Source organism: Tenrec ecaudatus, chromosome 12, assembly GCF_050624435.1.
Source record: "Tenrec ecaudatus isolate mTenEca1 chromosome 12, mTenEca1.hap1, whole genome shotgun sequence".
NCBI classification, from domain to species: domain Eukaryota; kingdom Metazoa; phylum Chordata; class Mammalia; order Afrosoricida; family Tenrecidae; genus Tenrec; species Tenrec ecaudatus.
Genome location: NC_134541.1, coordinates 29,710,487 through 29,724,819, shown reverse-complemented (window position 1 = coordinate 29,724,819; position 14,333 = coordinate 29,710,487). Strand labels below are relative to the sequence as shown.

At 48.2% G+C, this 14,333-nt stretch overlaps 1 protein-coding gene across 2 annotated transcripts in view; it reads left to right on the top strand.

The window, feature by feature from the left end:
• The window catches only part of DNMT3B (DNA methyltransferase 3 beta), a 32,809-nt gene extending 23,394 nt beyond the window's left edge, over positions 1-9,415 (top strand). Inside the window, exons 16-23 of one of the 2 annotated variants that reach the window (XM_075563787.1) lie at positions 615-699; positions 1,537-1,682; positions 2,049-2,139; positions 2,435-2,583; positions 3,197-3,282; positions 5,544-5,613; positions 6,237-6,355; positions 7,947-9,415. In XM_075563787.1, the coding sequence (XP_075419902.1) occupies positions 615-699; positions 1,537-1,682; positions 2,049-2,139; positions 2,435-2,583; positions 3,197-3,282; positions 5,544-5,613; positions 6,237-6,355; positions 7,947-8,088 (888 nt within the window). In that variant the 3' untranslated portion in view covers positions 8,089-9,415. The remainder of the gene's footprint in view (positions 1-614; positions 700-1,536; positions 1,683-2,048; positions 2,140-2,434; positions 2,584-3,196; positions 3,283-5,543; positions 5,614-6,236; positions 6,356-7,946) is intronic. The other variant, XM_075563786.1, reaches the window with a different exon arrangement.
• The last annotated feature ends 4,918 nt before the right edge of the window (positions 9,416-14,333 follow it).

Below are 14,333 nucleotides of genomic sequence, written 5' to 3'. Positions count from 1 at the left end.
GGACTCCTCTCTTCCCCGTTACCCCTCTGAGGGGATGTCCATCGACAGACAAGGATGTCTTGATGGTCCTGTAAAACATTGTCTCAGAGCCAAGAGGAGCGCTTGTGTTCTGTGACAGGGTTACATACTATAGGTGCCAATCAACTCAATGGACGTGGGGACTTTTCTTTTGAAAGAGGCCAGTCTTATCTGAACTCAGTTTCTTCCTGGTTGAATTGTCCAAGGTTAAGTTCAAGTGCATTAGGGCTGAAGAGGCCTACTTCCTCATGTCAGACAGCGTGGGTTTTTGTGGGCTCCAGTGGAATTGGAATGTGGAACCTTCAGAAATTCCTGTGCAGCCCCGATAGCCAGGCCATTAGGACTGGTCTGTCCTCAGGTTGCGTTTCTGCCATGCCTGGAGGCTCATGTGGTAAGATCATGCTGTACCTCACATGGTGTATTCCTGACGTGGCTCCCACCCAGCTGTACCCCTGTGTGGGATGTCTCCACAGTGGAGACCGACCAGGCACTTGAATTGCTCCGAGAGTCCCCCTTCTACCCCACTCCCAAGGAGAGGACGTCCTCTTGCTCTTCTCCCTTGTTTACCTGACCAGGGCTCCTTTCCTCCCCGATAGGAAGCCCCCAAGGTGTTTCCTGCAATTCCTGCAGCAAGAAGGCAGCCCATTCGTGTCCTGTCTTTGTTTGATGGAATCGCAACCGGTGAGTGGGATTTCCCTTGGGCCTGCCTCCGCCCGTCTTCTGATGCAATGATGCCTTTTCTGAGGCTGAGGCTGGGAGTGAAATGCCTCTGGTCTAGGTATCTGCCATCAACGCCAAGAGAAAGGCCTGTGATCACCTGTGCCCAGAAAATGACGGGCTCTTGGTTTCTATACACCCATCTCCCAGGGGACACAATTGGGGTCAGGCCCAGTTTTCCCATGCAACCCCCCGTGTGTTTTTCAGAGCAATTGGGAAGGCCCTTGTTTGCCTTGTGCTGAGCGGTGAAGACATACTTTCTATTCTTTGAATGGTCCTTCATGTTGCTGGTAACAGCGCTGTGGCCTCGCCAAAAATACTCAGTTCACCCTCCACAAGAAACTGGTTTAGAATGGATCATAAACGCGTGTGTATTGACCTAGCAATCCTACTGCTTTGGACCTTGGCCCTTCTCTTCCATGTGGAGGTTACTGGTTACTTTTTTGCTGTTAAAAACACGGGCCACTGAAGAGCCAGCCTATTTTGTGCCTTCTGCCTCATGCTCAATGCTGGAATTGCTTAGACATTGGTCAGGCATTTATGAAACCTGCTTTTAATAGTCCATAGCCCCGAGCCATGCCTTTTGATACATACCTTTTTATGCCTTTTATGAAACCCACCAATCTAAAGAGCCTGGCCCCTTTGTTCTGAGTTCAGAGAACAATGCAAGATCTGAAGGTGGACCCTCATTCTCTCTGTAGTGGGATCGGAGGTCTGAGTCAGCGTGCATGGGGAGGCTGGTCAGGGTGACTCAAGTAGTAATTCTTTGTGGCTTTTCTGTTTTCCCCCCACTTCCCACAGGGTACCTGGTCCTTAAGGATTTGGGCATCAAAATAGAGAAGTACATAGCTTCAGAAGTGTGTGAAGAGTCCATTGCGGTTGGAACCGTTAAGCATGAAGGGAATATCAAATACGTGAATGATGTCAGGGACATCACAAAGAGAAATGTAAGGGCCACTCCACCCCCGGGGCCCCCACTCCCATATTCTGCCTCACCCGCTCCTCCGCACACTGCCCGCGCCCACACAGCTTTGTGCCCAGGGCTGTGGTGGTGCTTAGGGAAAACTTAGGGCGACAATTTAATAGTAGTTTTGAATGGCTTAGATCTTACAGGATGTGGACAATTAGGCATTTTCCAGAAAGGTGCAGTGTGGCTAGACCAAACCATATTGTAGAAATAGTTCTCGTCACGGACTTATGTCGACACAGGCTCTTTGGTCCTACCACCTCTCCTCTCCCCTTCTCACCTGACCTCACCCTCACCTGACCTCACCGTAAGCCCTTCCTCAAGGATGTCAAATTCTTTCTCTCAGATTGAGGAATGGGGGCCTTTTGACTTGGTGATTGGTGGTAGCCCATGCAACGATCTCTCAAATGTGAACCCTGCCCGAAAAGGCTTATACGGTAAGCATCCCTGGTTTCTGGGGTTCTCATCAGACAGATTAGCTGAGAGGTTATCTCGATGAACCAGCACCACAAAGCAACTGCCCTTTGGGAAAGACCTCATGTAACCTGGTAGCTTTAGCCACTCCCTATTGTGCACAAGCAATCCTTCGTGATTCCAGGGGACATGGGTTACATGCACAAATGAGTGCTATGATCAGGGGAACATTGGGCACCCATCGGCCTTGTGTGGCAAGGGTACACAGAAATGGGAAGGGCTGACCTCAATCTGAGCCCCGCTCTGTCATGTTCTTAGAGGGCACAGGCCGGCTCTTCTTTGAGTTCTACCACCTGCTGAATTATGCTCGGCCGAAGGAGGGGGAAGATCGGCCCTTCTTCTGGATGTTTGAGAATGTTGTCGCCATGAAGGTTGATGACAAGAGAGACATCTCGAGATTCCTAGAGGTAAGGGGACTTAGGAACCTGCATGTTAAAGCCATTGAAGAAGCTTGAGGATTCTTGAGCCTTTCTGGCTTCCTTTCTGGATTCTTGATCAAGAATGTCAGGCAATTCGATGATATTATTAGGGATCTCTTTATTTTTTATTGGGGATCTCAGATGAAAATAAGTTCATCTCTAGCCGTAAGTAATCAAATCAAAGTTTCCAGAGTCAAACCCAGTGCCATGTTGTTAATGAGAGACCTCCCAATGCACGGAGCCTTGCTCTATAGGGTTCCAAGTGGAATAGTGCACAGGTAGATGTCTGCCTGTGGAGCAGTGGGTGGGGGAGCCCCTGTACCACCAGTGAATGCACCTTCTGATGGGTTTGAGAGGGCGAGCCCATATATGTCTGGCAGCTCCTGATTTCAGAGGATCGTTCCCCATTGTTCTGAGAGCTGTCTTCTAGGGGCTTCACAGAAGTGACATACTGCACTTCATGTGAGTCCCGGACATTTACAACTAGAAATTCAGTTCCACCTAGCCGACCATGTTCCTCCTGCTGTGAGGCCACACAGTGGCCATTTTGCCGTCTCCCTGGCCAGGTCAGCCTCACTCGGGTGGTCTCCTTTCCCTGCAGTGTAACCCCGTGATGATCGACGCCATCAAAGTGTCTGCTGCTCACAGAGCCCGCTACTTCTGGGGCAACCTACCTGGAATGAACAGGTAATGAGGGTGTGTGAGCAGGACAAAGCCTGTGGACTGGTCATTAGGCAATAAACAAGAGATGGTAAATGGAGGGAGCTATCATGTTCTATCCTGGCCTGTCAGAGCCAAGACAACCTTGAGTGAACAAACGCTCCTGAAAAAGGCTGCTTGCTTCAGGTGCAGTGTACCTCAGGAGGATAGGGAACACCTGACTTGTGGCCCATAGGCCAGGGTGTCTCTTTGTATTGATGGTCAGCAGATGACCTGCTTCTTCAGCACCTTCTTCCTCTCTGCCAGGAGGACCCCTCCCTTCATTGAAAACTGCTCCCTCCACAAGCTGCCCACGCTCAGATGCTTTCTTGAGGGCAGATAGTGGGAAATGGAGTACGTCTTTAAACTCACTTACTCTACCCTGCGGTGATGTAACCCCTGCAACAGGTCTGTGGGACAAGCCTGGTGCCAGAGCTAAGGTGACAAATAGGAAGCCTGAATCATAGCACCCGCCGAAATCCATAGTGTTCTTAAAACCAGGTGCTTGCCCCAATTCTTTGAAGATATCACGGCTAGTTTTAGACCTTGCGCACAGTGAAAGACACCGAGCAAGTACCAATGCCACTCTATGTGGCTTCAGGATTAACGACCTCCTAATTAAGACCCAGATATGATGTTAATATTGGGTCCCAGATGTGCAAAATCTATTCAATTTTCCTTTAGAAAGAAGCTTAATTATTTAATGGGCAGAAGTGACACAGGTCCAGGAATTGTGCAGAGGGGTAGCGTTAACTGGATTGATCTGTCAGTTCCGTGGTGCGGTGGCCACGGTGACTGTTTAAATTAGTCCAGGCACTCCAGGTTTCTAATCCTGCGGTGTACCTAGCCACTAGGGTTTGCCACTAGTGTCGTGGAGTGTGTCCCTGCCTTGGCTGTTGGAGTTGGTGCACTGATCAGGGATCCTATGGTGACAGGAACTGATGACAGGTGATCAGGAAATCCATCAACAAGGTTGTCAAGGCACCTTGTTTCAACATAGTCCTAAATCAGCTTATCCAAGAAAGCGGATCCCTCACAAAGAAGGCTTTTGGAGAGCAGCTTAGGGAACAGGATTCTTGGGATGGGACCTGGCCACGCCAAAGGCTAGAACCCTTAGAAGCTACAATGCATGTATGGATGGATGTGGTAAGAGCTGTACATGACCCTAATAAAATGATTTAAAAATATTTGTCATTATCACACAGGCTACTTAAGACTGGATATGGGTATCCATAAATTAATAATTTTTAAAAGCCCTTAGAAATAATGACGGACAAAATCTAAGACCTGTCACCATAGGTTCAGCCTTTTTGGAAGGCCGACACAGGGAGTTAAGTTAAGAGAGGGAAATTCAGGCCGCAAGATAGGAACAGAAATCAATGAAAGGATCAGTAGGTTCAAACTAGGAAGTGATTGAGCCCACACCCCATCAAACAGAACAAGATGGGAGTGGTGATCCCTGACTCCTACACACTGTAAGAGTGAACAGATTTAAGTTGTTTTGACAACCATACCGTGGTCTGATGTCTGGGTTCTAATGGGTTGAAGATAGGATATCGTTGGCCATGTGAACAGTCTAGGAATGACCCCACAAGCCTTCTGATGTGGCATGTTTCTTTTCCCATCTGGTTTCTCTATGATGGCTTCCAAGCTTCTTACATAAGGCTGCCCAGGCTGCTTAGCAAACACATACCTTCTGACCTCTTGTCCTGCTCGGGACCGGGCACCCTTTCTGGGTTCTCCCCAATGTGCTTTGTTGGCCTTCCCTCTGCCAACTGTTTGCTCTCCAGCGTTTTCCAAGTTAAAATTGATGGAGTCAATATCTTCTTCCTTCCTACCTCTACTGATACTCATTTCTTCAAGCCGCCTGAGGCTGCCTCCTGAGCAGGAAGATCTAACTACCCAATCAAAGTACGGGTGATATCCAGTAGATTCCCCAAAGATGCAATCTTCAACATGATGCGTAGAGGTGATCCATCTCAGCTAGGAAGTAGTTAGGCTGAGACCCGAGGGGACTTCTGCTGCCCCACTCAGAGTAACTCGAAGCCTTCGTGCTTTTTCTAGATGAAGCCAAGAGCTTCTGTCCTTGGGCAGCAACCCCCCCCCCACCCCCCAAAAAGGCCATCACACACTGGCTTTGGTGTGTGGCCATAGTTCTCAGATATGGTCACCTCCAGGCTCAGGGCACACTTTGGGACCTGACGCCCCTGTACCAATGGTAAAAAGTAATGGGTTTTGGCTGTTCCCAGGCCTGTGATAGCATCAAAGAATGATAAGCTCGAGCTGCAGGACTGCTTGGAGTTCAGTAGGACAGCAAAGGTAAGAAGTGCTCTGGGAAGCACTCTTGGCGGTGACCTCCACCTGGGCTTGTGTCCAGCTCTTGCCCCTCTACAACCCAAATCCATGGTGCTGGGTCTGTCCATACACAGCATTCTGTCCCTCTCATCTGTCTTCAAGGACCTAGGGAAGCAGGGAAGGTTCTAATGAGCCAAAGACCATAATGAAAAGGCAGTTCTGCATGCCAGATGAGTTGTATACAAAGTGCAAGGAATGAAAAAAAAGAGAAGGAATCAGATTAAACAATATTCACAAGCCTCAGCATCAGGCTAAACTCCCTCGTCCAAGCTCCATCTGTTCTTGGTGATTTGGTGACTTATACTCTTGCTTGGTCACTTACTCTGTCTTTTGGGCCCAATAGGAGCTCTCTTTCATGGTGTCTCCTCACTGCTACCCCATCCTGAACGTCTGAAAAATCTCATTCTCTGAAGCTGACACTGTTCACATCTTGGTGTTTGTGGGAAGCACGGAATGTTCTTTTCTGTCCACCACTTGCCTCCTTTCCCACCCCTGCTGCCTACCAGCGTAGCGAGGTGCCTCTGAGCCTCGAGGCAGGGAACGCGCTGTTCTCCCCGCTCACTCCGTGTTGTTGTTTTGTTCTCCAGTTAAAGAAAGTACAGACAATAACCACCAAGTCGAACTCGATCAGACAGGGGAAAAACCAACTTTTCCCTGTTGTCATGAATGGCAAAGAAGATGTTTTGTGGTGCACTGAGCTAGAAAGGTGAGCAAGGCTGACCCAAGAGGGGGAAATGGTGCAGCCAAAGGCAGAAAGGGGGACCAAACAAGCAAGGTGCTTTCCCCTATACGTTGGGTCTGTTCACCTGGGTTGAGAGTGATTACTTCTTCAGGGTATTAATTTCCTGCCAGAACTGGTAGGTAATGAGGATGTCTGTGGGGTGGGGGGTGGTTGAAAAATGAGGTCATTAGACGGCACCATCTGTCTGGCTTCACTGCCCTGGCTTCTGCCTGCCCCTACTTGCTGGGCACCCAGAGGTAGGAGGAACCAGTTAAAGCCACGCCGACATGCCATTGCTTGAAAGATTCTTTATGCCTCGTGTCTGCCAGATCTTGGTCATCCCATCTCTCTTCCCCCTCTCCCCATTATTTGGTGATTTGAACGAGTGCTTGAGTCTCAGTGCTTTCTAGACTGGCCTTTTGTTCTCTCTACTTCTCCCCCTTTCTGTGTATGTATGGGGTGGGGGTGTGTTCTGGGGGTGGTGGGACTGGTATTAGAAAATGAAGTTGTTTACGATTTGAATTTCCTCCCCATGCTTTGGTATTTCATGTGTGCCCCGACTTTTATTTCCTGGGTTTCTAGTTACCATGAAAATTCTGATTATATTTGATTTTTTTTTTAAATAGTGAGTTGATGGTAACTGCCTGCTCCCTTCACCCGATGAGTTATTTCGTATTTGGGGACCCAGTTCTACTGCAGCGGGATAGACCTGTGTGGTGCGAAGGGCTGAATATGCACCCGTTGGGGCAAGGCAAGAGACAGGCTCAAAGTGCTATTCCTTTAAAAAAAATTTTCGGTGTACTGGTTTTATTTTATTACGTTCTTTTAAAACTCATTTATTTTAGATTTAGAACGTTTTTATTGGAGGCTCTTACAGTTCTTTTAAAATTTTTTTAGTTATTTATTTTGCTCTTACAGTTCTTATAATATTTCCATACTTCAATTGTATTGAGCACATTTTTGCATATGTTGCCATCCTTATTTTCTAGACGTTTTCTGTTGAGCCTGGGCTCAGCTCTTGCCCCACCCCCTAAAGTGTGTTGTCTTTCACTTGTCTTTGATAGCTATCCAGCCAATGAAAGACCTTACTAGCATGCCACAAAGGAGGCTCTTGATGGATTCGGCCCTAAGCTCAGCTTGGCATGGAGACTCTGGTGATGGAGTATCCTAATGCCAAAAAGGGGTCTTATTCTGCCAATGTTCCAGGTTTTGGGAGTTACTTAACTAATGCCACCATTGTATTGAAAAATGTCCCACACATTGTGTTCAAGGCTGACACGCGTCTGTCTTCTGGCTTGCCGTACATTCACCACGGAGGGAGCACCACTAAGTGTGTCCTGGGAGCGTGGTTCTGTGGCACTGGGGAGATGTCCTTCCTGGAACAAAGGAAGGGTCCGAGGGGGACATGCCTCCAGGATAAGCGCTTGCAGTCAAGGGTTTTGAAGGATCAGGGCAGGCGCAGGCTCTTGAAGGAGCAGCCTGGGAGAGGTCACACAGTAGGGCAGCCCCTCGGCCACGCTGGGCGTATACAGGCAGCGTTTCTAACTTGTGTCTTCTCCACGCTGCTGCCTTCCAGGATCTTCGGCTTCCCCGTACACTACACAGACGTGTCCAACATGGGCCGCGGCGCCCGCCAGAAGCTGCTCGGGAGGTCCTGGAGCGTGCCTGTTATCAGACATCTCTTCGCCCCCCTCAAGGACTACTTTGCCTGTGACTAGCCCCACCCCAGTCCTGCTGTGGGGGTGGGGCCACTGAGGAGGACAGGGCCAGGACCTCAGAGGGGGGCTTCCCCAGTGCAGCTGGGGCCACCCAGCATGTACCTGTTTACTCAGCGGGGGTGGACAGCCCCTTCCTCTGCAGCAAGGGGGACCCTTTCCAAGGCCTCTTGCCACCTGCACGAGGTGCCAACACCTCGTCCACAGCTCAGTCCTGGCTGCCTTGAGCAGCCAGACATGGTGCTCATGTTTTCCCATCTATATCTTTAAAACTTGAAATAGGTAGTAAGGTTACCTTTTTAAAAAAAAAACCCTCCTGGTTTTACCACTCAGAAACAATGGGTAAGGTTCACAAATCATGTTTCTGACAGCTCCCTAAGACTCAGGTTTGTGTGCATGTTCAACAAGGGATTCAATGTGTGTAGCTACAGGACACTCAAGGGGTCCAGGATGGTGTTTCCCTGTCAGGGCCAGCAGCAGACGCAGTGACATGTATGTACATAGGAGGCACAGATCGTCCCCTTGACTCAGCACGTGGGCCCCAGTCTCTGGGTGCTCATGGAGACTATTTTTCACTTTGGTGATGATTTCAGCAGGGATGATGTCGTCATCACATTCAGGGCTCCTCTCCACCCCCACCCCAAAGGCAGGGCCACCCTTGACTAAACTCCCCATGATTGTAATAGAACCCATTGGGGCTGCTCAGGAAGGCATGGGGGCTGTATTACAATCTGCCATACCAGGGCGTTCTCAATAACTCCTGTGTGAGATGAAAGATGGAGTGTGGGCATAATAGCCCCCCCAACCTCAAAAAGAGCACCCCTATCTTATCTACTCTGACTCAGGCACAGGTCCTTGATTGTGTGATACCCCGAGACCTCACCCTCTTTCTAAACCCAGACATTGGGGCAGAGAGCACACTCTTTCCTCTCGATTTACCCTCTTAGCAGAGAAGGTCCAGGGTGCGAAGAGGGATTGCAATAAAACCTGGTGCCTCCCTGCAGAGATTTTAAAATTCCCTTTTTATACCCTGAGAAGTCTTTTAATGGGAAGAACAAGCTGCATTTGAGAAATGCTGCTGGAATGGCTTTTAATAACTTTTAATTCTTACTGGTGCTATTTTATAGACTTGCAAAACAGCATTGACAGGTTTTATGGGATTTTTTTACACTTTTTAAAGAGAAATATCAAGATTTTTATTTTTATGTTTAACATTTTCATTGAAATCTTTCCTTTTTTTGGCGGTAAAGACACAGGACAAGGATGAGGGAAGAACCGTGCCTTGTCCCAACAGTTTTCCAAAATTTTTAGGCAGCAAGATGGTGGATGCCGAGAGTTTAATTATGTTTAATTAAAATCAGTATTTCTCTAACCGTATTTCTGCCGTCCCTTTTGTTCTGCAGGCCAGGCGTGTGGTTTGGGGTGGGAGAGGGTGGAAGACTTGAGCTAGGCTGGGAGTTTACTCTGGCTTCCTATGCGTGCCCTGGAGCCTGCCCTCATGGAGCTGAAGGCCCAGTCACCAGCAGCGTAACACAGGAGACTTAATAAGGCTGTGCCGTGCCCCCCCCCCCCCCCATGTCTAAGGTTGTTAAGTGCCATCAACTCAGTGACCCCAGGCCACAACTTCGAACTCCCTGGAGGGTTTGTCCACACAAAAGAAAACATCCAATCAATTCTGACTCATGGTGACCCTATAGGGCAGATAGAACTGTCCCTGTGGGTTTCCAAGAATGGGAATAGACAGCCTTTCTCCCAATGCTAAACTTGTTGTAGTTAGTCCACCAGGGCTCTCTTACCCCCCAGCAGGCACTTCATTGACATGTTGGATGCCAGCACTGCCCGGTACCATCGTGCACTCACACCGACTTCGACACCTCACTCAGGAGTGCCTCGTGTGGCTGGGTTTCCTGGCTGCATGAGTCCACCCGTGTGTGCCCAGGCTTTCGGACAGGATATGGTCCTCAGGGTAGAATGATACCTCAGATTCAAATCCCATCTTAGGGAGCATTCTAGTGACTACCGCTCAGGACCTGGAATAGTTTACATCTCTACCTCCAGCCCTTAGCCACTTGCTGTGCGCATCAAGCAGCAGTTGAACTTGGCATCTCTCCAAGCCTCAGGTTCTTCACATGTAAGATGGATAAGGTGCATTAAGACAATGCCCATCTTGACTGACATGTCCCTTCAGGTCGCATTCCTAACGATGTCATTAGGAAGGCCTCACTGGGCCGGAGCAGCACAGGTGCAAGTTGCCATGGGGAGAACATTGCAATTAGCTCGAAATTGAGACGCCAGGGCCCTTACTTGCCCAATTAAGCCATCTTGTGTACAGTACGGCACCCAGATGTCAGGACAGAATGAAGCGAAATAAACAGTTCCGGCCTGGAAAGCACAAGAAGGGAGATGGACCAGCCCCCCAGGTGAGGGGGCTTTGGGTTTCTTTAGCCAGGTGTCCTGTTGGCTGGCATGAGAGTTAGGAGAACAGAGTTCTCATCAAGATAGGGGTTACACACTGATCTGAGGGATTCCCAAGCTCTGGCAATGCATACCTGATTGGGGGAGGTGTGCAGCTTTGTTGGGCATCAGCTGTGACCTTTTCAGAAGCTGCCTTCTTTCACAGAGTCCCCCATTGTTTTTGGTGAATGACAACCTCTTGGGGGTTTTCATCTGCCAAAGGTTGGGACAATAAGACAGCACTACCGCAGGGCCGCTGTGAGAATCCGGGTGTAGAAGATGTTACTTTTTCCCCCCGTAAAAATGCCATTAATCTTTTTTTGCCACAAGAGTGTCTGGTAGGTGTGAACTGCCACTTGAATATCAGCAAGACTCCTTAAGATAGTTGCCTAAAGAAATTAATATCTCCATAGCTATTTCTCTTGCAGGATAAGCGATTTTAATAAATCATTTAGCTTTATTGTGACTTGGGTGAAAGTGCATAGATCAGAACGGTTTTCCACTCAAGAATTCATATGTTTCATGTCATTGATTGTGATTCCCACAATGTACATGTACATAACTGATTGCACTTCCCTGTGTTCCACGCCATTTCCAGCCCTTCAGAACTTTGTCTTGGGTAAATGCTGCTCTTGGTTCTCAAGTGGTTGCTTAGTGGTGCTTCCCTAGTGTTCCTCCGTCTGAAATACTTAGCGAACCGGGTGAGTTTATTTCCTGATCTGAAGGGTTCCTAAAGGTGATACATAGTCTGGGGCTTCCACCAGTCTCTTAACTGAGCAGTCAGCCTGACCTTTTCATGATTTCAAGTTGTATTCTGCATTTTCTTCTCCCTCTTGTGATTCCGTTCAGAGCAGTTGGTAGTCAGCATCATCTAGTTAGTTCTGGTCTCAGGCCTGTGGAGGCTGATGTTCATGTGGTCCATTAGTCCACTGGACTCATCCACGTGTCTTCAATTTTCTTCATTCTTTATTCCAGAGAGGGAGTGACCACTCATTGCTCCTTAGATGGCTGCTCATGAGCTTTTAAGACCCCAGTCACTCCTCACCAGTGCAGGATGTAGAACATTATCTATGCAGACCATATTATGCCAATTGACCTTGGTGTGCACAGAGACCCTGGTCTTGAAGCCCCTGGCCCAACGACTCATTTCCTCAAGTTTGGCCAAGTCTAACAAGTTTTTATAACTGCCCCTGGATGATCTACCACATTCATGGAGATAGTGGCAACAAAAGTAAATACAAAAGTATTGATGTGGAAATGCTTGTTTTCAAAGACAAACATGTTCTTGCTGCTCTTTAGATTTTTGCAATCAAGGTTTAATCTGACTCAGATACCCTTAGTTCACCTTGCCATAGAGGAGGAGGCTGACCTTGGTTCAGTCACACAGCTCTGTCACATCTCTTTAGGAGTCACAGAAGCACTTCATTTTGGAAGCCCTTAGAAATGTCCAGACTTCCTGTGTCTTCATTTCCAGGTCCAAGCACTTTAGCCTGCCTCCTAGTGCTTTCCTGGCTTCCTCGTGTTCCACCCAAATGTCCTCACCCCCATCCCAGAAGGCCATCCACATGACTGGTATTAGTTGGCTATGTTGACATTAATCAAATGGATTAATTACTGCCAATCAAATAATCTGTTTTGAGCACTCACTGATTGCTGGAGTAGTGTAAGGATTCTATACACATTAAATCCTAGCTCCTAGCAGAGTCAGGCTTTGAACGCTTCTCATCAAATTGCCAATTACCAAAGCCACTAAGCATCTCAGAACCTTACTATCTTCATGTGCAACACGGAGTAACACATTTCATCTTGACTCATTGATCCTTGCTCAGTTCAATTCAGGACACTGGCAGTATTGTTACTGTTGCTGTGAGCACTTGCTGTTGCTTCTTGAAGGCATACTCTCTGGCTCCAAATCTTTGACCTGGTCAACTCATCTTTCAAGGCTAGTGTCCTCTCCTGGAACGGCAATGGCATAGGCGTAGTGGCTGGACTACTGACCTCAATCAGTGGTTTAATCGCACCAGCCACTGGGCCACAGAAAAATGAGGCTAGGTGTTCTAGGAAAGGGTGGCTGTTGATGGCCTGGGTAGCAGTGAGCATCTTTGGGAAGGCTTTCATGGCCAGAGTGAGACCGGTATCTTGACGTGCTCTTGGAATGCCATACACTGGAGTGATAACCAGCAGAATTGATAATTGAAATGCCTCTCTACTGGCCCGTCCCAGCCAGTATCCCAATTCATCCTTGAACACCTCCCAGGGCTTCACCAACTAATTGGGTGAGGTTTAACTCAGAAGAACACTCCAGGGTCCTGCTCCAGGAAGTACAGGTACCATCAGACTGGTCCTGTCTAGCACTAAGTTTGACTTGTCATTAACTAGTTATTTGTGTCATTAATTATTTTCTGTCTCCTCTGCAAAACTGGAAACATCTAAGAGGTTAGAGGTTGTGCCTAGCTTTTGCTCACCATCAAATCCCCAGGACCAGATCTGGAAATATTTGTTGAACACACACATGTAGAGGAAGACATCAGTTTGGAAAGCTAGATACATTTCTGTCATCCTGGGCAAGTAGATTGACCTCTCTGAGCTCTTATTTAAAATACCAAGCCCATGGCCCAGGTCAGTCTGAGGCCTTGTGACTGTAGGCTGTATCAATGTATCAATCCACTTCCATAAAGTAACCCAGGGGGGACTTCCTAGGCCATAAATCTTTATGGAAAGTAGATTGCCACATCTTTCCCCAGGGTGGGGGGTGGAGTTTCTGAACCCTTTGGGTTAATGGTCAGGGCTTTAACCACTGTATCAGCCATTGGAATCGTCATAAAATTGGTGTGATTTACTCTGTGGAGAATTTAAACCTGGCAACAGTAACCATAAGATCTTAGCTTCCATGGGATTTACTGGAAAGACAGACCGTAAAGTTAATGAATAAATTAGTTAATTGCCCGCAATAGGGTACTGAACCAAACAAGTTCAAACCTCGTGGAGTCATCCGGACTCCTAGAGACCCTAGAAGACAGAACAGAACTGCCCCATAGGGTTGACAGGACACTGCCCTCAGCGAATCTGGTGGTTCAAGGGACCTTTTTACTTAGAAGCCAGCACTGTAAGCTCTGCACCACTAGAGCACCTAATAAGAAAACAAACCAGCTGATGAGCTTAGAGCAGTGGTTCTCAACCTGTGGGTGCCGACCCCTTCCACAGGGGTCGCCTAAGACCATCGGAAAACACAAATATTTAACAATATATAATTGCATGTTTTGTGATTAATCACTATGCTTTAATTATGCTCAATTTGCAACAATGAAAATACATCCTGGATCGTCATAACAGTAGCAAGATTACTGTTATGAAGTAGCAACGAAATTATTTTCGTGCTTGGGGCTCATCACAACGTGAGGAACTGTGAAAGCCTTAGGAAGGTTGAGAACCCCTGGCTTAGAGGGCCACTCCATCGCAACTGGGTTATGGGTAGGCAGGGTGGACACGGAACGTATCAGAGGTGACTTCAAGCCTTTCCCCACACATCCTGTCAATACTTTTATTAACAATAATCCTGTTGGTAAAACCAATGTATTTGTCTCTGGCTACGTCTCAGAAGAATTTCTAAGCGGACCACTAGGGGGAGGCCCACTCGCGCCGGGAGGGCTTTCATTGGCAGCAGCCGATCACGTGACCACGCTGCCGGCAGCCGGCGCCCCGCCCCCTAGACGCTCCAGCCGTCAGTCAAGGCCGGCCCCGCCCGCCAGAGCGCGACGGATCCCTTCTCTATAAAAGGAGCCGGCGGGCGGTGA